Source organism: Zalophus californianus, chromosome 1, assembly GCF_009762305.2.
Source record: "Zalophus californianus isolate mZalCal1 chromosome 1, mZalCal1.pri.v2, whole genome shotgun sequence".
Lineage (NCBI taxonomy): Eukaryota > Metazoa > Chordata > Mammalia > Carnivora > Otariidae > Zalophus > Zalophus californianus.
Genome location: NC_045595.1, coordinates 82,223,357 through 82,248,439, shown reverse-complemented (window position 1 = coordinate 82,248,439; position 25,083 = coordinate 82,223,357). Strand labels below are relative to the sequence as shown.

Genomic DNA, 25,083 nt, shown 5'->3' with positions numbered 1-25,083 from the left:
TGGCACCATGAGCAGGTGCTTTAAGTCAGGTACAGGGAATGTGCTGCAAACGGGTGGAGGAGGGAATGTTTGCCAGCCCTCTTTGGCAAAGGCAGTGAAAGGTGATTGCTTACATTTTAAAAGATTTCTTAACAGGATGCTGGAACCATTTGTTCCTCATAACTCTGTCTTATACCTTCTTCTCATCTTTACATTCTCTTTTTTGCCTCTCTAATGTTTCTTTTTAGAATGTGACAGTCAGATTGTCTGGTTTTGAATCTGACCCCATTACTTATCTCTGTGACATTGGTCAGAACCACTAATATTCTCCATGTCTGTTTCTTCATCTTCAAAATGAGAGGAATAATAGTACCTACATCATAGGACTGTTGAGAAAATTAAACTGTTGAGATATCCATGTAAGATATTCAGCATATTGCCTTACAAAGAATAAGCACTCAATAAAAATTAGCTATTATTAATATCATTATTTAGTTACTCACAGGCTCCCACATCATTTTCTGGGGACTTCCAAGGCTATAATTATAATAATTTTAGCTAATATTAAGTCCAGTGCAGTGGGTAAGTGTGCATGCTCTGAAGCCAGACTGCTTAGGTTCAGATCCGTCACATCCTGCTTTATAAGTATTACAAGCTACTTACCATTTCTGCATTTGTTTCTTCATCTTTAAAGTGGAGAAAATAATACTGTCTATGATACAGGATTGTTGTGAAGATTAAATTAGTAAATATATATAAGATGCTTAGAGCAGTGTCTGGTACATAGGAATTGCTGAATAAATATGTATATTTTTTCTAGTGGTACATTTTAATCAACATATTACATGAAAAAAGAATCTTGATTTTTAAAGTGAATCACTTTAGTACTATAGCATGATGGGTTTAATTTGAACAGTTGAAACATAATGTGGTAAAGACACTGTACTGTTTAAACCAATTCATAGCTGTACAAAAATGTCTGATTTTCAATATATAACAACTGAGGAGTTATGAGCAGTAAAATATTAGAAAACAGTAAATGAATAAATAAGATGATTTTTTTTTTTTTATCAGTAGCCATTCATTATTTTGTTTTTAGGAACCTGGAAGAAATTGTCTTCTTTGAATTTCAAATGTTCTGGTAAATCTAATAGTTTCTTAGCTTCCTCAATATCAGCTTGAATTGCTGAAATAAGGGATTCTTATTTTTTCTCTTTTGAAGAATTGAAGTTCTTTTCTGGTCTGAGGTAGCCAATAATGGCTACATTGAGGATCTCCCCATAGATGTCCTCTTTGAGGCACCAACACCTTGCTCGTGTTCCCCTGCCGGTCCGGGGATCCGGGCACCTCTTCAGTGGTGGCTTCACCGGACCCGTGGGCCGGGTCGCAGCCCGAGCTGCTCAGTCGTTAAGCGGGTGGCTCAGGTCATAGTCCCCGGGTCCTGGGATCGAGCCCCACATCGGGCTCCCTGCTCGGCGGAAAGCCTGCTTCTCCCTTTCCCACTCCCCCTGCTTGTGTTCCTGCTCTCGCTGTGTCTCTCTCTGTCAAATAAATAAATAAAATCTTAAAAAAAAAAAAGAGGTCCTCTTTGAAGGTATGCCTTATATGAGTTTCCATAGACTTTTTTGTATTCTTGTAATATGGGTTCCATCCTATGCTCACCACCATCTTATGAACATTTCCATTTCCAACACTGGCCCAACCATAATAAATGCCAGTGGATACATCAGCTGGAAGATTATCAACTACTTGTTCTGGAAAGTTGGCTGTGGGGATGCCCAGCTGTTTGGAGCCGTGGCTGAAGCCCGACACCACTCGGCCGCGGCAGAAGTACCTCATGATTCCATCCACTTGGGGCTCCGGCTGCGACCTGGTCCGTGGGTCCGGTGAAGCCACCGTTGAAGCGGTGCAGGGATGCCCCGGACTGGCCGGGGAACAAGAGCAGGAGCTCGGCTGGTGCCTGGATCCCCCCCTCTCCCCATGGCCGGCTGGGAGGGTAGGCACGCAAGGGGCCAGGCGGGGCCGATGACACACCACAGTGAGTCCCTCATGCCACTTGCTGAATAAGTATCTTTTGAATTACTTATTTTTATTGAGCTATGCTAAGAGTTTCATACATGTTATCTGTGGTGTCTTGAGATACCTTCTCAACATAGAACTGTAATAGTAAGTCTAACTGTACAAATGAAGAGACAGAAGCATGGAGATTTCCAGTAGTTTGCTTGAGGCACACATCTGTTAAACCAGAGAGCTAGAACTTGGAGCCAGTTACTTCTGAATCCAAAGCCTGTGCCTTTACTGTCACTATCCTGAGTGCCAAACACACACACATTTCCCTGTCTAGGAGGCATCTCCCAGAGGTTGTCTCATGGGGACTTCATCTCCAACATCTCCAAAACCAACCTTATTATATTCCCCTCTGAGCCTGCTCCCTCCGCAGGCCCACTGTCTTTGTAAATGGGACCCCCTACTCTCCAGCTGTGCACACTAGAAAGCTAGAGAGGACAATTATACTTGATTGTTACTCTTCAACCTCATCTCTTCAATCAACCACCAATACCTGTGGCTTCCTACTCTGAACGGTCTCTTATATTTGTCCATTTCTTTCTGTTTTCACTACTACCACCCTAGTCCAGGTTACCATCATTTCTTTGTGAGTAAATGCGATTATCTTCAGATTGAGCTATATAATTGCTTAATGAGACACAGAATATTATTTTTACCTCGTTTCCTTGTAAAGCATGCTCTATCTTCATTGGAAGAAATGATTGGGACAGAGGACCCCCAGTACACTCCCACACTCGATTCATATCACAGATTAGGATATTAGGTGATACCAAGGTATGGTAGGGCAAAGGAAAAGTAATTTTTTTTGTGAGCATAAGGGAAAAAATTTGTGGTCGAATACTCGATAGGGAAGAAGAGAGAGGATAGAAAGAAGAAAAAGAAGGGAGGAAGAGTAAGGGTGAATAACTAGAAGATGATATGAAGATGAGGGCCAGTGAAAATTTGTAGCATGGAGAGCCAACAAATATTTTTTATTTTTTATTTTATTTTTTATTTTTTTATTATGTTATGTTAATCACCATACATTACATCATTCGTTTTTTTTGGTTTGTTTTTTGTTTTTGCTTATAAACAGTAGAGAGTTCTCTTCTAGGGAATCCGAAAAATAGCAAAATAAGATGCAACCTGTTATGGTTACAGATCTGCGTTAGGCAGTAGTGTTCTTTCTGGAAGGCACAAACTGGAAATCTGATTACCTAAAGGTTTAGAATGTGGTTCTGAAGATGTCAGTAGGCAAGGATAGCTAACTTGGAACAAATTCCCTTAACTGGAATTGACACCAATGCATCAGACATTACTTTGAGGTGATGACACTTGGGAAGTTAAGAGATCCTCTTTGTCAGCCACGTGGCATTCTGTGAAGGCACCGGGCCAGGTATGGGCTGGGCGGCTGCACTTCAAGTTTGGAGCACTTATGACATTACAAAGGCACGTTGCCTAGAAATTAAACCTTATGGTAACAAACAGAAAATAATCAGTTTAGACAGAACAGTAGGCGAGCTCGAGAATGTAGCAGGTTCTAAGTCAAATGTCTTTAAGAGCTTTCTTGAACGGCAGGCTGGGGCTGCACTGGTTCTTCATGGGGAAACATTCCACACGATGATGATGATGATGATGACCACAACGACGATCCCTATCACCCACATCTTGCAATTCTTCCACCAATATTTTCTCTTCAACTTGGCAGCACTTGTTTCAAACTGCGACGCTCCTGCCTTCAGCGCGTCTGCACAATTGTCTAACTCTGAGAGCTTCTGATCTCTTTCCAACACATTGTCCACATTGACTCTCATGATGTCCACCACCTCATCTACTTGATCTTGTGTCTGCTGAAGTCTTCGGTTGCTGCCAGAGGCAGCACTTGAACCTGCAGGTGCACTTGTAGACATTTTGGCGATGGGCGACAGTCCTACATCATTAGTTTTTGATGTAGTGTTCCATGATTCATTGTTTGCCTATAACACCCAGTGCTCCATTCGGTACATGCCCTCTTTAATACAAATATTTTTTAAATGCTATAGCTTATGTAGCATTATTTTAAGCATCTAGGGCTTAAAAAAAATAAAATGCTATAGCTTAATTGTGACTCTTATTTGCTTTGCTGTGAAGTAAATCCTTCCTTTTTCCTCTTATAAAATTTTTTAAAATCTTTTAAGAATTTGTGAGGGTGTATCTGTTTTGGGGCAAGTGAACCTTGTTTTATGAGTAGGTTAATGTAGTATATCACAGAGAAACCATGAGCCCAGAAGGCAGAGCTGGCCATGAGCAATAGGCCCATGGAAAGTTCCAGAGGCTAGAGCAGAACTTTGGCCTTCTGTTAGGTCATGGAATTGTTGAAAACTCAAGAAAATTATTCCTAGATCTCCAAAGAGACAAGGGGTCTCCAGCTGACATCTGATTTACATTTGCACCTACATAAAATTAGTGCTTCCTACATGACAAACTGATATTCTGAGAGAAGCATATAAATCTAGTGTTTCTTTTCTTCTTTGTGAAAATACAGCCAAATTAACTGTTTCAATTTCAGGATTGAACAAATCAGAAACTGATTTGGAAATGTCATTCCAGCAGTTGGATTTTATTCGCAGCTCTGCCTTTTAACTGAATTCCAAGAGATTTACCAATGGGAAGTAATTGAACTTCTCTGTGACCTCATGTTTCTCATCAGTAAAATAAGATATTTAGGTCAATTGTTGTATTCTAAACTTTGATCCATATATACACATAACAATAGTTGTGGGAATTTCCATGTTTCTGTCCATAGGTACAATGACTGTATGTCCGATTTATTTCATATAGGCCCAGTTTATTCCTTTGTCCTGGTATAATAATTAAAAGTGCCCCATTGCACTCTCAAAGATGTCCAGTTATGGATAATAACACTATAATTACCCTATCAAAAGGAGTTCCTTGAATAGAAAATTTTAGGTTAAATAATTTTTTTTAAGGATTTTATTTATTTATTTGACAGAGAGAGACACAGCGAGAGAGGGAATATAAGCAGGGGGAGTGGGGAGAGGGAGAAGCAGACTCCCCACGGAGCAGGGAGCCCGATGTGGGGCTCGATCCCAGGACTCTGGGATCATGACCTGAGCAGAAGGCAGATGCTTAATGACTGAGCCACCCAGGTGCCCCTAGGTTAAATAATTTTAAACAGGTGTCTTAACGGCAAAACTTTGCAGATTCTTTAATATGCTAACATGTCTTATGATTCTTGAGAAGAGAGGGGGTATAGTTTCCAGAACTTTGGCTTTGGAATCCTTATTTTGCTTCTTCTGGGAATAAGTTAATGGAACTTATTTTGGGAAATAGTATTAAATCATCTTAATTCAATAAATACTTATCAACTATTATGTGCCAAGTCCTGGAAGGGCAATTGAGAAATAGTGATGGATAGAAGAGCCATAAATGAGGTGAATGGCAGTGGGAATTAAGATAGCACACAAAGAACTGCAATTCAAGATCACATTCTAGTTTTAATATTTTACGATGATGCCATGTAATGAGAGACTGAGATAAAACAGAAAAAAAAAACCAGAAAGAAAAAGTCCAAATCCTAAATGAGTGGTATAATCTGTTAGCATTATGTCAAGTGAAGGTTTCTTTCTTTCTTTTTAAAAATTATTATTATTAATATTATTTTCTTGCTCTTGGGTCCACATTTATTAGAACTCAGAAGCCCACCCAGCACCCCTCCTCCTACTCCTGGAGGTGTGGCCCCAAGGGCCTAGTAACCTCTCTAGAGCAAACAGCCCTGCGGTTCTACTAGGGCCAAAGCAAACCAAACAGTCAGTTTTCAGGCAGGTAGATGGCTCCTCCCAAGCCTATAGGGCTCTGGTCTGACTGCATATTCTCCCCAGGGCTTCCAGCTCACCAGCTCCTTTCCAGCACCGCCTACCGCCCCCCTCCCCAACCCCCAAGCCCAAGGGCTTCCTTGTGCTAGGCAAGCAGAGGCTGAGGTCAGAGGGGGAGACTGGGTCTGAATGCCTTTCCCACCGTGGCCTCCCAGGAGCCTAGCTGCCGAAGTATTCCTGCTGGAACTTCTGGAAGTCTTCCTCAGTGAACACGGTGCCCTCAGCCACCTTCTTCTTCATCTTGGCCATAGGCTGGTCACAGGCCTTGTGGCCCCAGTTCTGGCACACAATCTGGTGGGTGACCAACTCAGCCACCATGCTTCTCACACTGGTCATAAACTCGAGGTTTACTCCGAGGTAGACTTGACGCTCTCATATCAGGAATTCAGCAAGTACCAGCTCGGGCACATTTCCCTTGGCTGAGTTCCGTGGTTTCTGGGCTTGGGTCACATTCGCTTTCCTGGTGCACTTCACCAGAGCCCTGCTGGGCTTGGCCTCACCTGGTGCCCGGGGACTTGGCTGCCTGCTGCAGCAAGGCCAGTGCCATGGCTGCGCTAAGCTTTTCCACATGCCCATAAATTATTATTCTTAATTCCACTTAGTTAACAAATAGTGTTTTATTAGTTTCAGGTGTACAATTTAGTGATTCAACACTTCCAAACATCACCTGGTGCTCCTCACAAGTGCACTCCTTTATCCCCATCACCTATTTAATCCACACCCCCCATCAGTTTGTTCCCTATAGTTAAGAACCTGTTTCTTGGTTCATTTCTCTCTCTTCTCTTTTTCCTTTGCTCATTTGTTTTGTTTCTTAAATTCCACATATGAGTGAAATCACATGGTATTTGTCTTTCTCTGACTGACTTGTTTTGCTTAGCATGTTGCAAATGGTAAGACTTCTTTTTTATGGCCGAATAATATTCCATTATATATATGTATATATAATGTGTATATATGTATATGTGTGTGTATGTGTATATATATATGTATATATATATATATATTCCACTTCTTCTTTATCCATTCATCTACTGATGGACTCTTGGCTGTTTCCATAATCTGGCTATTGTAAATAATGCTACAATAAGTACAGGGCTGCATGTATCCCTGGTGATTAGTGTTTTTGTATTTTTTGGGTAAATACCCAGTAGTGGGATTATTGGATCATAGGGTAGTTCTATTTTTAACTATTTGAGGAACCTCCATACTGTTTTCCACATTGGCTGCACCAGTTTGCATTCCCACTGAGAGTGCAAGAGGGTTCCTTTCTTTTTCTCCATATCCTCGTCAAAACTTGTTTAAGAGAAGGTTTCTTAGACTCAATACTGAATGAATATATTTGCTAAATCTTTCAGAATATTCATATAGTGGTCCAGAGAATGAGTATTTTCATGACTATGCAGACCATCTTATTTTAAGATTTGGAGTCTTAACAGTCTCCAGGAGGAGATGACTGGTAGGATTATTTGTATAAAGGTGTTGGAAATACTACTTTATGGAAGGACCTTGTGAGTAAAGACTGTGATTAGAGACTTGCCCAGAGATTAGTTTTCAATAGAATTGTTAAGGTCCACAATAGTCAGCACTGAGTGGTAAACATTCACATGTTAATTTTTTCACATATTAATTTATTTATGCCTCACAACAATCAGATTTTATTAGTAGTCCCTCTTTACAAAAGAAAAAGTGAAGCCCAGACAGGTTGAGTAACTTACCAAAGTTTGCACACCAGAACTGGGATTTGTATCCAGCCTGCATCCTTCTTCACCACTAAATGGCAGCAGGTATGTGTGTGGCTGACTGTGTGTGGGTTTCAGTGACCTCACCGTAGTAGCCTAAAATCAGTTATGGTGAGAATGTTTACACCACAGAAATCAGTAAATGCTACAAATTGTAGCTTCTCTTCCCCCACCTCCCGAACCCCGAGCTGACTGTTAAACATTTACTAGCACACTAGTGGTTGCAGACACATTTGGAAAGCTGGGATTGAGTACCGCAGGTATTCATTTGGGGAATTGTTAGTGCTGTTTGAATGTGGTCTTGGTGTTTTCATCAAATGAGGATCCATTTTAGTCTGAATTGGAAGAGTATATACAAAATGAGAGTTCTCATGATCATTAAATAATGGGATCTGGGAGTCTTTTCAGAAAATCAAGTGCTCTCTGCAGGTATTTCATTTCAAGAAACTCTGGGAAAGAGTTATTGTCCAAGCACAATTCTGCTTATGCTTCTTCTGAATTTCTGAAACCCATTATTTGCCTATTTATCATGGCAATTACACTTTGAATTCATATTCTAGTTATTTGTGTATGTGTATTTTCTTCCTATTAGACTACAAGATTCACTCTAGAATCCATGTCGGATCAGCACTACAATCCCAGAGAGCACCTAGCAAGGTTTTCCAAAGTGAGTTAAATGTTGACTGAATTAATGACTTTTTTTTCTGTTTCAAACACTACTTGATGATTTAGGTAGAATGATAAAGGAAACAATTTAAGAAAACACATTATATAACTCTGAATCATAAAGATTTTCTCACAACAGACAATCCAATCTGTCTATTGAAATCATGGATACATTCATGATGTTTATTATTCTATACTCGAAGATGTAACTTATTTATAATTTAATTTTTTTGTTACAAGTAGGATTAAAAGACCGACTTTTTTGTTTTAAGACCTGTACAAAAGTAACTACTGGTTTGTGTTTGTATATCTAGCTTTAAACCAGTTTTATTCTTTTTTTTCTGCTCTTTCCTCCTGTTGATTCTGATCTCACTAGTAGTTTGCAAACCATTTTTCCCTCTAGGTAAATAGCCCTTTTAAATTTATTTATTTTTAAATATTTTATTTATTTATTTGTCAGAGAATGAGAGAAAGATAGAGAGCAAGCAAGCAGGGGGAGCTGCAGGCAGAGGGAGAAGCAGGCTCCCTGCTGAGCAAGGACCCTGATGGGGAACTCGATTCCAGGCCCCTGGGATCATGACCTGAGCTGAAGGCAGACACTTAACCGACTGAGCCACCCAGGCATCCCAGCCCTTTTAAATTTATGTTATAGATTCTGTTTTAAAAGTTTCTTTTTTTTTTTTACATCTTGATGATTTATAATTGTTTAAAAATATTTAGACTAAAAAAAGTGGTTTTATTTTTAAAAAAATTCCTTTGATAGCGGTGCCTGGGTGGCTCAGTCAGTTAAGCGTTCCACTCTTGATTTTGAGGTCATGATCTCAGGGTCTTGAGATTAAGCCCCACTTTGGCTCCACAATGGCCTTGGAGCCTGCTTAAGATTCTCTCTCTCCCTCTCCCTCTGCCCCGTCCCAGCCCCCCTGCTGTATCTCTCTCAAAAAAAAAAAATTCCTTTGATAATTAAATGTATTTGGAATATTGTGTAAAATAGGTATTCTTTAGAATGGATGAAGGGGCAGATTTGGTCTTTTCCCCTGGCCAGTAATCAGTCTGCTTGCTACTCAGCTGTGTACCAGCAACTTCAGTATAACCTGGGTGTTCCATAGAAATGCATTGTCTTAGACCCCACCCCAGACCTATTGAATCATAAACTGCATTTTAACAACATCCCCAGGGATTTGTATGCACATTAACATTTGAGAAAAGCCAATCAATTGGATCTTTTTCTGAAATTCACCCTGCTGCAAAAGCAGCTGACTATAATGTATTCTTCAATGCAGACCGCATTTTGGAATTCGGATTTATTTGATGGCTTAATGTTTATTGACTGCACCTGGTGTGCTAGATGCTGCAAAGAAAATTCAAACCACCCAGCCATTGTTCTACAGTTACTTTACTCTAAAATAAGAAGATAGAGGCAATTTACTGTTTTTTTTCTTTCATTTGTGCTTTCAAAAAATATGTACACATTTGAAAGAAGAAAAGAAGTTGGGTGGAGGAAACAGATTAGAGCCCCTCTACAGGAGGTGTGGTCCGTTGTTAAAGTAAGAATAGATGAGGGATGTTCATATAAAAAAAATAGAAATGAAAAGATTTCTGTCAATCATCTATGTTTGGTTGGGGGAAAACAAACATCTGGATAGCTGAATTTTGTGTAGACGAGGTATCTGAATAATTGCTTGCATTTTCCACTTCTTCTCCAGATGTTTGAGCATTGTGTTGATGTAGCTCAAGCCCATTGCTTTCAGACATTTCATGAATTTTTAGTAGAAAAAATTCTGAAAGCATTGATTTTATGTCTGTATCCCATTCTTTATGAAAATTATAGTATTTTAAATCTAGTATTTGGTCAGGTTTTGTCCCCTTGTGTAAAATTACCACTTTATATAGTAGGCGTAGGAAACGTTCTTAGTCACTATCATTAAGATATCTTGAAATAAAAGAATTTTGAAGGGACCCAGAATATGTCACACCCAAAGATGCCACTTTGGCATAAGGATTATTTTGAACTGAAGGCAACTGAGGATCAAGAGATCAGGAAGAGGTTTTTTTTTTGCCTTCCACTGATCTGCCTAAAAGCAGGGCATAAATTACTCTGTGAAGGTGTCTCCCTCCCCTGTACCAGGAAGAAGAAAACAACTCTTTACAACAGTCCCATCGAGACGAGTCAGCACAAACAAACCTTACTAAGATAACCCTTCTATTCCACTAGTTTTCCTCAGACATTTCTTAGTCACTTTCCTATAATTTATTGTTCCTCAAAACCTAACCCCCTTTCCTTTGTTAAAATAGTATACAAATCCTATCGTCTAACGGCCTGAGTTTCACTTTTTTCCTGTGAACTCCTAGGGGTGCAAAATAGGAATACATTTGTATTCTTTTTCTCCTGTTGATGGGTCTTTTGTCAGTTAACTTTGCAAGTGCCCAGTTGCTGAATCTAAGAGGGTACAGGAAAAGTTTTCCTGCCTAACAATTTTAACTCTACTAAAACTTCCTTTTCCAAAACTTTCATAAATCATTTTAGAAGAGGAGAGGAGGAAATAAGGAAGGAAGAATAGAAAGGTAAGATTTGAAGCATGTGGAAAAGCTGAGACATCAATAGAAATGGAATGAGAGTTTTTAGGAATTAGCTATTTAATCATGTGTTTTATCTAATCATTACTCAAGCTGTCAATGACTGCAGGCCCACTGTATGGAGAGATTATTATTGTCACACCCTAAGCCTGCAGTGAGGTCAACTGTTAAATCAATAACAACTCTGCTCCATCAGATAACGAATCTAAATGAGAATTGCCAGTGTTAATCAGGTATCTTGAAATCCTTGAAACAGGGCACCGTGATAAGTGGTTGCTGACTATTCTTCTGCCTTTAACCTCAGTGGACTTTGCTCACCCATATTTTTAATTAACTAATTTAGTTCAGGACCTTTAAAATGCTCAAATCCTTTCAAAATTCTCCCCAGGGAGGTTATTCCTGGAGTAGACATCAGTAAGAATGTCCTTCCTTTCTTTGTAGAGATATATTTGGCACATTTTAATTTTTTCTTAGAGAAATACATTTCCAAGGAAGACTATGGTTTCACATTTCACTTAGCACTTAGTTCTTTACCTCCCAGAATGGTAGCATTTTAAAATTCAGCAAAAATATGTTCTTAACGGAGTATTAAACGAAAATCAAAGCTATGGAAAATTACAACCTTTGGTGCAAAAGGGGATACCTTCTGCTTTTTTGAAGGTTAATTAGTAATGAAATATCGTTTAGAAAAAAATACTGAGTTACATTGGGGTTATGAAGAACTCTTTAACAATTAAAAGATATTTTGTACATTAAAAAAGATTTTGACAGTTACAAATATTATTTAGTTTTTTTATTTTTGAAGTCTTTATCTTTTAACATGGATTAAGATCTGAAATTTCAAAACTTAGAGTTTGCATCTGCTCTACAACATTGAGAAAAGCCCATGATATTATTTCTATTAAATAATTTTGTAACAGTAGGGTTGATACAGTTAACAGAAAGAAGCCCACTCACCTGCAGTTTTGCTTTCCAATTTATTTCTCCCATATCTAGAGAATGAGACTCATGAGACGGGACAATAAAAACAATGATGTCTATATCTATATCATCTATAGCTATACCTATTTTTTGTCTCTCTGACTTGACTGGTAGGTTAGCAAATACAGTTAAAACACTATGAGTTGTGCAGTGCCTTGCCCATCTGTGACTCCCCAGCCCAGGCCAGGGGGCCCAGATGGGGGAACCCTGGGCTGGGGCCCTCTGGCCGATGGCAGTGGCTGGACAGGAAGTGAGGAAGGCACTGTTGACAGCGAGGGGGTTGGGGGAGACGGGGGCTCCGATGCAGAAGCGGTGTGGAGTTTGGACATCAAGCGGAGCTTCTGGAGGGCCCTGGCCATCTACCTGCCATGTGGCTGGAAGAAAATGATCCTGTCTGATGAAGGCAAGATGTGTGCTTTGAATGAACTGATTTCCCACTACATCAAGCTGAGAACAGTGAAGACCCAAATTCACAAACAGGTCTCTAGTCACATCCAGGTTCTTCTGGCCCAAGGGAAATACAGTCCAAGCGCAGGGCCTTGAATGCAGACCAGGTTTCCAAGGACAAGGCTTTCCAAGGACGAGGCAGCACCACATTTACTGTTTGATCAGGGATTGAAAGGGGACCCCAAAAGTGCCTTACTCCTGAAATACCCTCCTCCCAGGAAGGACCTCCAGCTTTCTTCATGCTTATTTGGGGAGGGGGCTGATACCTGTTAGAGGGGACTTTAAAAGCTGGGTAGTGAGTTGAAAGGATGGATCCTGATATTGGTACCTCACAGTGGTGCCTGAAAAGGACAGATTAAGAATGTCAGGGACTGGGGGATAGGAGTGAAACAATCTCGGGGTACAGCACTGGTTTCTTAGTCTCTAACAGGTACCCTCCCCCAACTTGCTTCTGGATGTTCTGGAGGGCCTTAGATATGTTGGTTTGTCCCTTTGTTTTTTAGTACCCCCACCTCCCTTTCCCAATCTGCCTCTCCTCACCACCCTGCCCTGTGACCTTGAGATCAAATATGGAAGGTTAACCCTTTCTGTGCAGAAGCAGAGCCAGATGGGCCCTGGAAATATTTTTTTTAATATTTTTGTTTTAATATTACAAGAGATATTTATAATGGGTATTAGGATTTTTTTCTTAGCTGGGCAAGAGTGGGGTGAGGCTTTTAATCTCATCCTCTCTTCTATAAAAGACAGGCTATACTGTGTGGCCTCCCCTCACCCCTGTACTGTGTTGGTTTGTGTTTTGACAGAGGAAAAAACTATTTTACCAAGAAACAACAACAACAAAAACAAAACAAAACAAAAACCCACTATGAGTTGTCCCAGCATCTCACTGAAAATTTTTCTAGGTATTGAGTCCAGCTTTCCATGTCGGGAAAGCTTTTTATCTGTTCAGATGAGCACTGTATATTTCCAGTGTGAAAAAAGCACATTCATCTTTTTTGGTTATCTTAATGCTAGATATTTTAATTGTTACCATTGATGGCATTTATGACCCACCATGTCCAGTTATTTAGTGTAGCAAAACAAAGTCTCCCAAAATGTAGTAGTGTAAAATAACGATTGTGAGTCAGAAATTCAGAATACATAATGGGGATGGTTTGTTTGTGCTGCATAAAGTCTGGGGCCTCAGCTGGGAAGACTCACATGGCTGAGCAATGGCTCAAATGAATGGGGGCTAGAATTATTTGGAAACTTCTCACTCACATGTCTGATATGTGGGCCAGGATGACGTAAGGGCTGGGCTCAGCTGGAGCTGCTGACAGGAGCACGTACACGTGGCCTCTCCATGTGGATTGCACTTCTCATAGTGAGGTGGCTGGGTTCTGAATGGAAGCATCCCGGAAGGGAGCATCAGGAGAGTGAGAGTTCTGAGACCCAGGTAGAGCTGCATGGCATTTTGTGAGGTAACCTTGGAAATCACAAAATGTCACTTCTACTCTCTTTGATCAAAGCTGTCACAGGTCTGCCCATATTTAAGAGGAGGTAATAGAGATGGAGAAGTATCAAAAAATTTGTGATTGTTTTTAAAACCACCACAATACCCAATTCATAGTGCTTTTTTTTTTTTTTTCTAAGAGATTTTCGCCTACTAATTATCTTAAAAAGCAATAGAAGATATCTGGCACTTTATGGGGGAAAACCAGAGGTCAGTGCTGTGTTTGATGATAAAGCACAGGAATCTTATCATTGAGTTCCTTTCCCTCTCCCAATATTACCCAGTTTATCAGTCTACACACTGGGTTCCAGAAACATGTTAGGGAGAAAATTAATTGCTAAGAGAATTTTATGTGAATTATATTTTTTTCCAAGTTCCCTTACAGTCTGTTAGGCTGGTGCATTAGCGGTCTCTCTGATGTAGCCGTCAGTAACTATAGCTCTATTAGCTGTTCATTTGTGGCATACAATAGACCCCAAAAACAGAGGATTGCTTTTAAACCGAGCCATTGTTTCATGAATATTAGAACACAAATCAATGCATATTGACTAGGGTTGTGTAGATGAACGTGATAACATTGCCCTCAACAAAATATCAAAAAGATGCATAAGGCTAGAACAAAAATAAGAAGCACTTAAGTTTTTCAAGATATTGAATTTTAGGTACTGAGCAAATAAGTTCATTTCTTCAGATGCTTGAAGCTGTCTGAACAGATACTCTCCGTTCTAAAGTACTTGCTTCTGGGTGGATGGTGGTGGGCAAGAGGCCAGAGAAGGATAATATAACTAATAAAACTGTAGGTAGCACTCCCACAACACTTTAACAAGCCTATATCATTTTTATTGACGCTCAAAACAAACATGTGAGGTAAGTTTTAACATCCCAGATTTACAGATGGGCAAATTGATGTCAGGGATTTTCTGCAGCACATCTAAGGTCACTCATTTTAATGGTGAAAAAATTTAAACTCCTCAGACATAATCGCTTTTGGAAAGTCATACCTGGTCCTCCTTAGCCAAATTAAAGTACTCCTCTGTGTTCTTAGGATACCTTGAAATCTCTCCATATCCACCACTTTGTGTTGTAATTATCTTCTGTGTTTGTTTCTCCCCACTTAACTTGAAGGGAAGGACCTTGTCTCATCTATCTGTACCCACTAAGGATTTGAGCTAAAGTGACCGGCTAATGTTTGTAGAATGAATGCGTGACTGAGGGTCTTTTAACATTAAAATTCTCTACCGACCCATGATGCATGTCAAGGAAGAAATGTTCTGTTAGAATATGGTGAAGAAAAGCTGGTGTTTGTGGATAGGCTAGAAGGAAGCCATAGACATAAAGACCTGTGATCATTGGTGGCAAGGAGAAGATGTGGTCAGACATCAGTACTATATCAAGTGTGCTGTGGACTGAGAACTGATCATTGGTTTTAACAATGTGGAGGACACTGGTGACTATGTTAAGAATAGTTTGGGTGGCATGTTGGGGTGTGAAAGTCTGACTATAAGTAGTTCAAGGGAGAATTAGAGGGGAGGAATTGACACCAGCAATTATATATGATATTTCAAGTTTTGCTACAAAAAAGATCAGTGAACAAACTGGAAGGTGGGGTTCAGAAAAAGTAGTTTTTTTTTTTTTTTTTTTTTCCTAAGAATATATATATGTAGTGAGCCTTGGTGGCTCAGTCAGTTAAGCGTCTGCCTTCAGCTCAGGTCATGATCTCAGGTTCCTGGGATTGAGCCCTGCATTGGGCTCCCTGCTCAGTGGGGAATCTGCTTCTCCCTCTGCCTCTCCTGCCCCCCAAACCCCTGACCCCTTGCTCATGGTCATTCTCACTCTCTCAAATAAATAAGTAAAATCTATATGTATATGTGTGTATCTGTCTATCCCTTTTAATGAAATGCAGTATGGAGTACACATCACCCATGAAGTATATAAGATTTCCTGCATACAAGTTTAAAGCTTGATTAGATTAGGTTAAATACTTTTTTCAGTAATATTTCATGGGTGATGTTGTGCACTTCATTTTGCATTTCATTAGGAGACACTAATATGGTGTTGTCTAGTGACTCTAAATTTCTATTTTCTGTATTATTTGGTTAGGGTTGTATCCAATAGATATTTATATTTATAAAGGCATGGTTTCCCTTTTGCAATTAGCAAACAATCTGTGCAGTGATATTTTGGTACTGTGTGGAAATTCTGTTTCTATATTTCATTTGGTACCTAAATCAATTATTTAATTGGAGAACTTTAGATGATGATTTGCAAATTTATCATTTTCCCCTACATTTTTAGCTGGCATTTTTTTTTAAAGATGAGCTTTTTTCATCAACTGAGAATGAATTATACTTTTCCCTAAAAGCTTAATTCTTTCCCTTTAATTACTAATTAACAGAATAAGAAGTTACTTCAATTATGGAAAATGGCTTTTTTTTTAATGAGGTGTGTGTTTGGGGGGGGTGAGTTGTTATTGTTTGTTTATTCAAGTAGGTGCAATAACAGCATGTTTACAAGTTGAAGGGAATGATCCAGTAGAGAGGGAACCATCAATGGTATAGAAAAGAGAGGGGAGAACAACTCGATTAAGTCCGTGAAGAGAGAGATGGACTTGGATACACAAGGAAGGGACTGTATGAATGGCTCACTTATTTTAGTGAATGAAGAGTAGATGGTTCTGATGCTGGTAGGTAGTTAGATGTATTTGTGGGAAATCTGTAGAAGATCTATTCTTGGTGAAATATGAAGCAAGGCCAGGAATAGGATGCATAAAATAGAGATATGAAAGGAGTGATTTATTGTAATGATAAGTTCTAGGCAAGACCAGTGGAGCAGTGAGGGACATAATTTATAATAGAGAGGTGGTCAAGGAACTGAGCAAAGTGTTAGAAAGATCATTTATTTATATATTGATATTGCCAAGAAATGGTACAATAGCAGTCTTGGGGAGAGGGACAGTGAACCAAGAGCTAAAAATATTAAGGACAGGGAGCAACCCACTGCAGTAGATGACAAATAATGAAGGGTAGAGGGTAATTTACTGTGATAACATAAAATTCAAAGGTGAGAATATTTTAAGGGAAGTATATGAGAAAGAATGGTCCAGGAGTGATGATGAGGAATAAGAAAGACAACTTTCTACCTCCAGGTGCAGTGAAATGGGCTATAAAAAAGCAATTTCCTTAGTGGGGAGGCAAATTTCTAAAACAATTTTCCAGCCATTTGATTACAATGTGCTTTGGTGTAGGTTTCTTCATATTATTTGTGCTTGGAGATTTTTGAGCTTGAATTTGTGAGCTTATCATTTTCATTGAATTTGGAAAATTTGGGGCCAAATATTTTTTCTGTCTCCACCCTTCCACTCCTTCTGGAACTCCAGTTACATATATTAGGCCTTTTGAAAGTTTCCCACAGCTCAATGATGCTCTGTTCTTTCTCTTTTTCATTCATTTTTATTATTATTATTTTGGATAGTTTCTATTGCTATGTCTTCAAGTTTACTAATTTTTTCTTCCGTAATGTGCAATCTTCTATTGATCCCATCCAGCTTATCTTTCATTGCTCACAGTTTCATCTCTAGAATTTTGATTTGAATAACTTTTTTGTCTTTGGAATCTCTTCTGCAAATTCTTCTACCACATAATCTAGCTTCCTGAATATGTGGCATACCATTATAATAACTGTTTTAGTGTACTTGCCTACTAATTCTATCATCTGTGTCATTTCTGAGTCGTTTTGGATTGACTGACATTCCTTTTCACTAGGTGTCACATTTATCTGATTTTTGCACGTCTGGTAAGGTTTGATCATATACTAGACACTGAATTTTACCTTGTCGAGTGCCAGATACTTTTCTATTCCTATAAATATTCTTGAGTTTTGTTTTGGAACATGGTTAAGTTACTTTTAAACAGTTTTATCTTATTGAGTCTTTCTTTTAAGGTTTGTTAGGTGGGAACAGACTGTATTTAGCATGGGATTAATTTGCCCCATTAGTAAGGCAAAACCCTTCTGAATACTCTACAAAATGCCCAGTCAGTTATGAGGTTTTCTAGTCTGGCTAAAGGAGCTGGATGAAGGGATCAGGCACTGTTCCTGGCACTGAGTACTAGGCACATTTACTTTTAATGCCTTTGGGTTATTCTTTCCCTAACTTGGAATAGTTTTCTCACATGCATATGCTGATTTAGTACTCAGCTAAAGATGAAGAGGAAGCTCTATAGTCCCGGAGGAGGTAGCCTTCTACATTTGCAGAGCTCCACAGTTCTCTCTGTGTGTCATTTTTTCCTCTCTGATGTCTGTCCTATAACTCTAGCTACCTCGGTCTCCCTAGACCCATAGTTTAATTTCTCCAGGTCAGGGAAACTTGTGTGTTTACCTGGAGTTTCCATCCCTGCATTATGGCCTAGAAAATTACTGCGGGCAGCAAGTTGGGGCTGTTATAGGACACACTTCACTTCTTTTCCATCTTTTAGGGATAATTGTATTTTGTTGCCTGGTGACCATTGTCTTGAAAACTAGTTTCATGTATTCTATGTTTTTTTTTTAATTATTTCAGGCGGGAGAATAAATCCAGTTCCTGATACTCCATCTCAGCCAGAGTAGAAGCCCAAGTAAGGCTGTTACAAGTAACCTACTTTTGTTGTTGTTGGGATAGTATATTAACATGATAGGGATTAGCTGATCAGCTTATCTGAGAGCAAGCAGGACTGTGAGGGAACAGGAGTTAGAAAGAGTAATTCTGAGGAAGAGACTGAGGCTAAAAGTGAGGGAGTATTTAGTTTAGGTCAGTGTGGGAGCATCAGCAGTTAGGAGAGGGCTAATATTACCCATCTCTACACTGATAGGGCAGCCTGAAGAAGAGCATTTACTTCTAAATCTTTTTTTTTTTTAAGATTTTATTTATTTATTTGACCGAGAGAGGGAACACAAGCAGGGGGAGCGAGAGAGGGAGAAGCAGTCTTCCCTCAGAGCAGGGAGCCCAAAGCGGGGCTCGATCCCAGGACCCTGGGATCACCACCTGAGCCGAAGGCAGACGCTTAACCGACCTGAGCCACCCAGGTGCCCCATCTACTTTTAAACCTTTAATCATATGAAAAAATTAAATTATTTTCGTAGTAAGTGAAGTTGGTTGTTTTAAGATGTTCGTGTGTCTTTTATTTGCCTACCTCAAATCTGCTAAGATGAATAAGCTATGTTTTGTTGGTTTTAGTAGTAGCCTGTCTGCAGTAAGGAGAAGAGAAAGCATTGCAATTACAATCAATATAACATTTTCATGGTCTATATCCATCTGCAAGAAGCAATTTTCATGAAATGAAATAAATGAAGTCTTTAAAAGAGTAAATAAAAGGAGGTTAGATTTGCAGAGGTAGAATCTTAATATCTTAATAGAAAAATAATTGCTAGTAGAAGTTCTTATGAAGAAAAACTCAATTACAAATTTACACGAAGTGTTTCTAATTAATTGCTTCTGTTGGGATAAACGACCTTTCCCCCCAACCCCCATCCTTACACCTCCTTCATTACCATAAAGCAATGACCTTAGGAAGATTAAATTAATTATAAAAACACATAAAGTAGCTAGATTCTCTTTGCAAACACGAGTGTTGCACAAAAGGATTTGGGATCCTGTTATATTTACATAACCAGAAGGCTACCTCCTCCGGGACTATAGGATATGCATTCTCTTGATTCTTCCCTGCCCACATTCCCTTAAAAACAGGGCATCCGACTCACATGTTATGGTTCATAAGTGAGAGTTGGGAACTGGTATCTTCCTTCTGTGACATAATGAGATATTCAATTTACTTTTTTTGGTAGAGAAATAGGAGAAGGAAACAGAAACTAGGAGATGGAATTGAGTATAACACAATTTTATCCACGCATTGGTAAGTTAAAAATAAAAGTAAAAATGTGAAGTTAAAAACTTAAGCAGCTGGGATTGGTTTTCTAGCTCATAGTCCTGACCTTGTAAGGTCCAAAGTACTCAGGCCGTGTGGGTTGCCAGACTGCAAGTGGGCTGAACTGGTGGGTGTCACTGAATAGCCCCTACTCCTACTCAGCAATGTAGGTCTCATTTAAATATGCAGAACTCTTGATGAAGCTGGACACCTACTTTAAATCCAGGGATGTAGTAGCCAGGTGTGCTACTGGAAAAAAAAAAAACCCAACAAAAGAAACTTGCTAGTGCGATTTTCCAATGCAGAGGTGGCCAGGTCTATATAACTAATGTCCTCCACTACGTAGACAAAGGGCTTTTGTACTCCAGATGGGCACAGTGAGGGCTACATCTCTATTCATATACAGACTATGAGGCAGCATTCCATGAAACAGAGGCTGGGTTTGAGCATTATAAAAGTTGTATACTATGGCCTTTCTGGCCTGGCACTGACATTATTCATTTCATCTTCATAAGGGTATTAAAGTTTCAAGTGTGAAGTGCTTGTACTTGTTAGGGACTTGAGTTCTAAGCTGACCTGCTGGATAGGTGGTATTATTATAATACCCCACAGACAGTGGCTGTAGTGGTATTAGCTCCTCTGCCAAGGTCTGTATATTTTGTATATGTGCTGCCGAAGCGAGCACCAAGGTCTGTATGTTTTGACACTATTTGCAGGGAGGGAAACTCAGGCATGAGAAGCTGAAGCATGCTGGAGTAAGCAATATGACTGTTTCCTTCTCTATAAGTGTATCAAATGTACCTAATAAAATTCTTGATTCTGATAAAATATTTCTTATGTTTGTAACAAATGCTCATACAAGTTCTATGAGAAATGAACGTTCGGTCTTGGATAGACTTCAAATGTCTAATTATTCTGAAAAATTGCTCAGGCTATACATTTGGCAGCATATCATATATCCACTACACACACACATACACACACATATGCATGCATTCATATATATATATGGATTTTCATTTAGTCACTCATTCAGCAGTTATTTATTGAGCTTCTTTTTTTGTATGGTGCTAAATACTGGGGATGAAAAGATGAACAAGATACTCTCCGACTTTAAGGTTCTTGTATATGGTAAGATATGATTGGAGTGTAATTTTTATTTGTTGTCTGGATTTTGAAATTACATTAGCTGCATTGATCAGAGTCATATAAAAGAAAAATAGAGGGTGTGGATTATGAAGTGAATTTCAGACTGTCTTTGGAGAACCAATACTAACAGATATGTGACAAAAGGGTTAGAAGTCATCTGTTTTATTAAGAAATTGAATTCTGACTTACTTTTTGCCTTCAGGGACACAAGTAATTTGCTTTCCAGGAGTGGAAACAGATCCATGTTCTACTCTCCTGATTTTTTTTCCAGGCAGTTCCAATTATTTTTAAATTATAGCTGATGCATCGGCTATGCCTTCATACCCCTGATGCCACCAGAGATCACACCTTGCCTATGAGGGAGGCTAGGCCAGTAGTGGTTTTATTTCCAAGTTACAGATTGATATCCAAGCAGAGTAAGCCACTCAGTCCAAGGTCACACAGCTACCAAGTGTTGGAGCTAGGACTAGTTGGCTTGTGTGCCCAAAGCCCACCAACCATATTAAACAAGCTGAAGTTTGCTCAGGTAGACAATTTTCCAGAGTTGCCTTTGCCAGTTTTAAGGGCCTCAAACAAGTGTTCCTCCTACAAAAACTTGCCACCTTCTTTCCCCTCTACAGAAGGCTGAGAATGAGCAGGATGGGCAACAGAAAGTGGGTATGACATACCCAGGATTCTTGGTTCTTCCTTCAGAATTTTGGTTTGGAAAGGGGAAAACATTCTCTGAGCTATAGATGCCACAGACGTATCCCACTCCCTGTCTCCATCATCTGACAACAGAGAGGTAGAGATCCACTTCTCTACCTACAACTGAGGAAACTGAGTCTCAGAGGGTTGAAATCACCCACTCATAGTTACACAGCTTGTAATTGCTCATGTTTATTCAGGTCACATCAGCCTTCAAGTGTTCTTTATCCTTTGATACTCTAGGCCCTTAAGCAGGACTGTAGAAGAAAAAAAAAATAGGGATATCTAGGTTGTAAAAGGAAGTGAGAAGAGCTGGGTGGATTAGCACTGATACAGGACAGCAGGAGGTGGAGGGGAGTGAGAGCAGTTGGCTTGTGCACAGCATCACTGGTGTGTGTGACTGTTTAACACACTGGTTTCTCCCTCATGTAGAGAAATTTTCTCTTTATGCTCTTCCTTCACCTTAGAGGGTATATAATTCTCTCTGTATTCTTTTTTGTGGATATAATTACAGGAAACCTCTTAAAAATACAATTTACTTGAAGAGAAATTATTTTAAACTGTGTATTTATAAAACATATTATCTTAGTGTTTAAGTCCTAAAATTAAAATTCCAATGAAGGCTTTTTATTCACAATTATAGCAGGGCTTTTCACATGGCTGATAATGTTTTGGACCCATATAGTATCTTTTTAATAAGGAGCTCAAATTATTCTAGTGGGTGGCTGCTTGGCACAGAGGTTAGGAGCAGATAGATTGCTTTTGAATCCTGGCTCTAGCACAGCTGTGTAACCTTGGGCAAGGTTCTTAACCTCTTTTAACTCATGTACTTATCTACAAAATGGGGGTAATTTCTGCCTCACCAGGATGTCGTGAGGATTCAATGACACATGTAATACGGGGTCTAACGCAGGGCCTTATGTAAAAGAAGAGGTCAGAAACTGTTAGTTTTCTTCCTCTTTCCTCCCCACAGGATGGAGGATTGACTTCTATCTTGTTGGCCTCATTGTACAGAGGAGAAACAGAGACAGAAGCGAAGGATTTGCCAAATTTCCCAGCAGAATCCAGTCCCATTAACTTTCAATTTGCAGTTCTAGCTACCGACTCTGTTAAACTCGGATCTATAGTCAGGGAGGAAACCCTGTAGGAGGGAATAATCCTATTTGGGGGTTGTTGAAAGATGCTGATTCTGTGTCAGTTTGACACTTTCTGAGGTTCTGTGGGAAAAGTAGTAGCTGGGCATCTAGCTCTCTCCCTGAGAAGCTGTGTGACTTTGGTCAAGTCATTTGACCCCTGTGGGCCTGGATCCTTTAAAACAGTTGAACTTCATCTCTCTTTTAGGATTTACATTTTTTTCTTCTACTTTCATTACATATGTATTTGCCTATTTCCACCATTAGACCCTAAGTGTGTGGAGGACAGAGATATATCCTGCTTCCCCGGCATCTCACACTGCGTCTCTCCCAGTGTCTGATATATTGCTAATCAGAAAAGCTGGAGTAGGTTTTGTATGAGATGGTATGATGGTGTCGCAACTCAGAGCAAAGTAATGAATCTATTATAATAACTGAATACACACACATGTGTGTACTCAGACTCGCATACATGAGCCCCCTCAAGATATAGCCATTCAAAATAGTGTGATCACTATGGTTGACTATATCCTTCACAAATGAGCTTTAAGGTGAAATCTTCAAAGGTTCCTTTTTTTGAGCATTATGAAAATAGCCCTTGTCAAATTTATTTGTTTGCTTGTTCATTGTTTCTCCTTCCTGCTAGCATATGAGCACCATGAGAATAGGAACCTGTTTGTCTTGTTCTTCACGGTACCTACTGTACTAGAATAGTGCCTAGACATGGTAAGACTTCAATGTATGCTTGTCGAATGAATTATAATGAATAAAGAGAAAGCCATCACTTCTTCAGACTGTTTGCCTGCAGGGCAAGAGTACCAGGAAGATGACCAGATCCTAGCCATGGTTACAACAAAATCACTTGTACAGGCAAGTTACTAGATGCCTGTGAGGAGAGGGGCCTGTTGGGACTGTTACAGGTATTGGGGTTTACAACACCTGTAAGTGGCCCCCTCTATGAACCTTGATAGAAATAGAAAATTGATGTAATAACTCTAAATGAGGATGACAGAAGTTACATTTAATAGCTCTAAACCAAGTTTATAGAAGCAGGTAATGAAGTTGTTTTTCTTGTAATTTTGTCTTCAATTTATCTCCCACCCTGTAATTTTGTCTTCAATTTATCTCCCACCCTGTCCTAACTAGATGATGCCTTCCTCTTGTCCTAAGCTTTTCTAGCCTCACACTGTCCTCACTCATGTCATCTCTCATGTCTTTTATTTTCCTTTTTACTCATTTGTCCAATTTTTTTTTCTCTTTCTGCCCCAGGCCATATTCCTTACTCTTCTATTCATCCTGTGAATAAGAGGGGCCTCATACCTAGGATGATGCCTTCTTTCTATCCCCAACTGTATAAACTCAGCTGGTAAACACTAAATCTGCAGGACAAAACCCTTCTCTATTTCCTCCGCCTAAGGCATCTGGGAATTTTGCATAAGTTTCTCCCACTTGGCACTTAATTTCATATTACTGATATAATCATTTATTTCAGTGAATACAAGTTCCAGATGAATGCAAGTCCACAGAGGAACCAAGACTTGTCTATACTGCTATCCTGGAAGATTTTACCCACTGTACAAAAGAAAATGTTTGCAGTTCCCTTTCTCCCATTTTTCTTTTTTCTTCCTCATTTGCAAAGTAGCTCCCACATTCCTTATAGCTTCTAGAAATGAATCAACTTAACTACATCTGTATTTGTTAAAGGGGTGACTGTAGCCATCATGTAATTTGAACTGCTCTGGTGAGAGATAATATGTTTTCGAGTAATTCACTCTTACCTCACAGGACACTCGATTTTACATCTTTTGGGATTCATGACTTTGAAATCTTTAAGAAGTTCCTATTTAATTAAAACTTTGGGGGAGAAGTAATAATTAAGATATTAAACAATGGGTGGGGCATCTGGGTGGCTCAGTCAGTTAAGCATCTGCCTTCGGCTCAGGTCATGATCTCAGGGTCCTGGGATTGAACCCCACATCAGGCTCAGCAGGGAGCCTGCTTTCTCCCTCTGCCTCTCTCTCTCAAATAAATAAATAAAATCTTTAAAAAAGGATACTAAACAATGGGGCATAAAAACAATATTTATTCTTTCATGCTTCTATAAATAAACTTTACCCATAATTTCTACTCACATTGTTTTGCTTAACATTGTGATATAAACATCTTCCATGCTGTTACATAGAAATTCATAATGATCATTTTTGGGGCCCCTGGGTGGCTCAGTTGGTTAAGACACTGCCTTTGGCTCAGGTCATGATCCCAGGGTCCTGGGATTGAGTCCTGTATCAGGCTCCCTGCTCAGTGGGGAGTCTGCTTTTCCCTCTCCCTCTGCTGCTCCACACTGCTCATGCTCTCTCTCACTCTCTCTCAAATAAATAAATAAAAAATCTTTAAAAAAAGAAATTAATAATGATAATT

General features: G+C 39.4%; 1 protein-coding gene, 1 long non-coding RNA gene and 1 pseudogene across 2 annotated transcripts in view; 1 reads left to right on the top strand and 2 right to left on the bottom strand.

Moving 5' to 3' along the window:
• Nucleotides 1–1,049: 1,049 nt before the first annotated feature.
• On the bottom strand, nt 1,050–2,722 carry LOC113916006 (annotated as a pseudogene).
• Nucleotides 2,723–3,507: 785 nt separating this feature from the next.
• On the bottom strand, nt 3,508–3,935 carry LOC113918847 (vesicle-associated membrane protein 3-like). The gene has a single exon (XM_035724864.1). It carries the CDS (start codon nt 3,933–3,935, stop codon nt 3,624–3,626), a length of 312 nt encoding a protein of 103 aa, XP_035580757.1. The 3' UTR covers nt 3,508–3,623.
• Nucleotides 3,936–21,566: 17,631 nt separating this feature from the next.
• LOC113918849 overlaps nt 21,567–25,083 on the top strand; it is a 31,759-nt gene continuing 28,242 nt past the window's right edge. The window contains exon 1 of the long non-coding RNA XR_003518700.1: nt 21,567–21,629. This is a non-coding gene — a long non-coding RNA (uncharacterized LOC113918849). The remainder of the gene's footprint in view (nt 21,630–25,083) is intronic.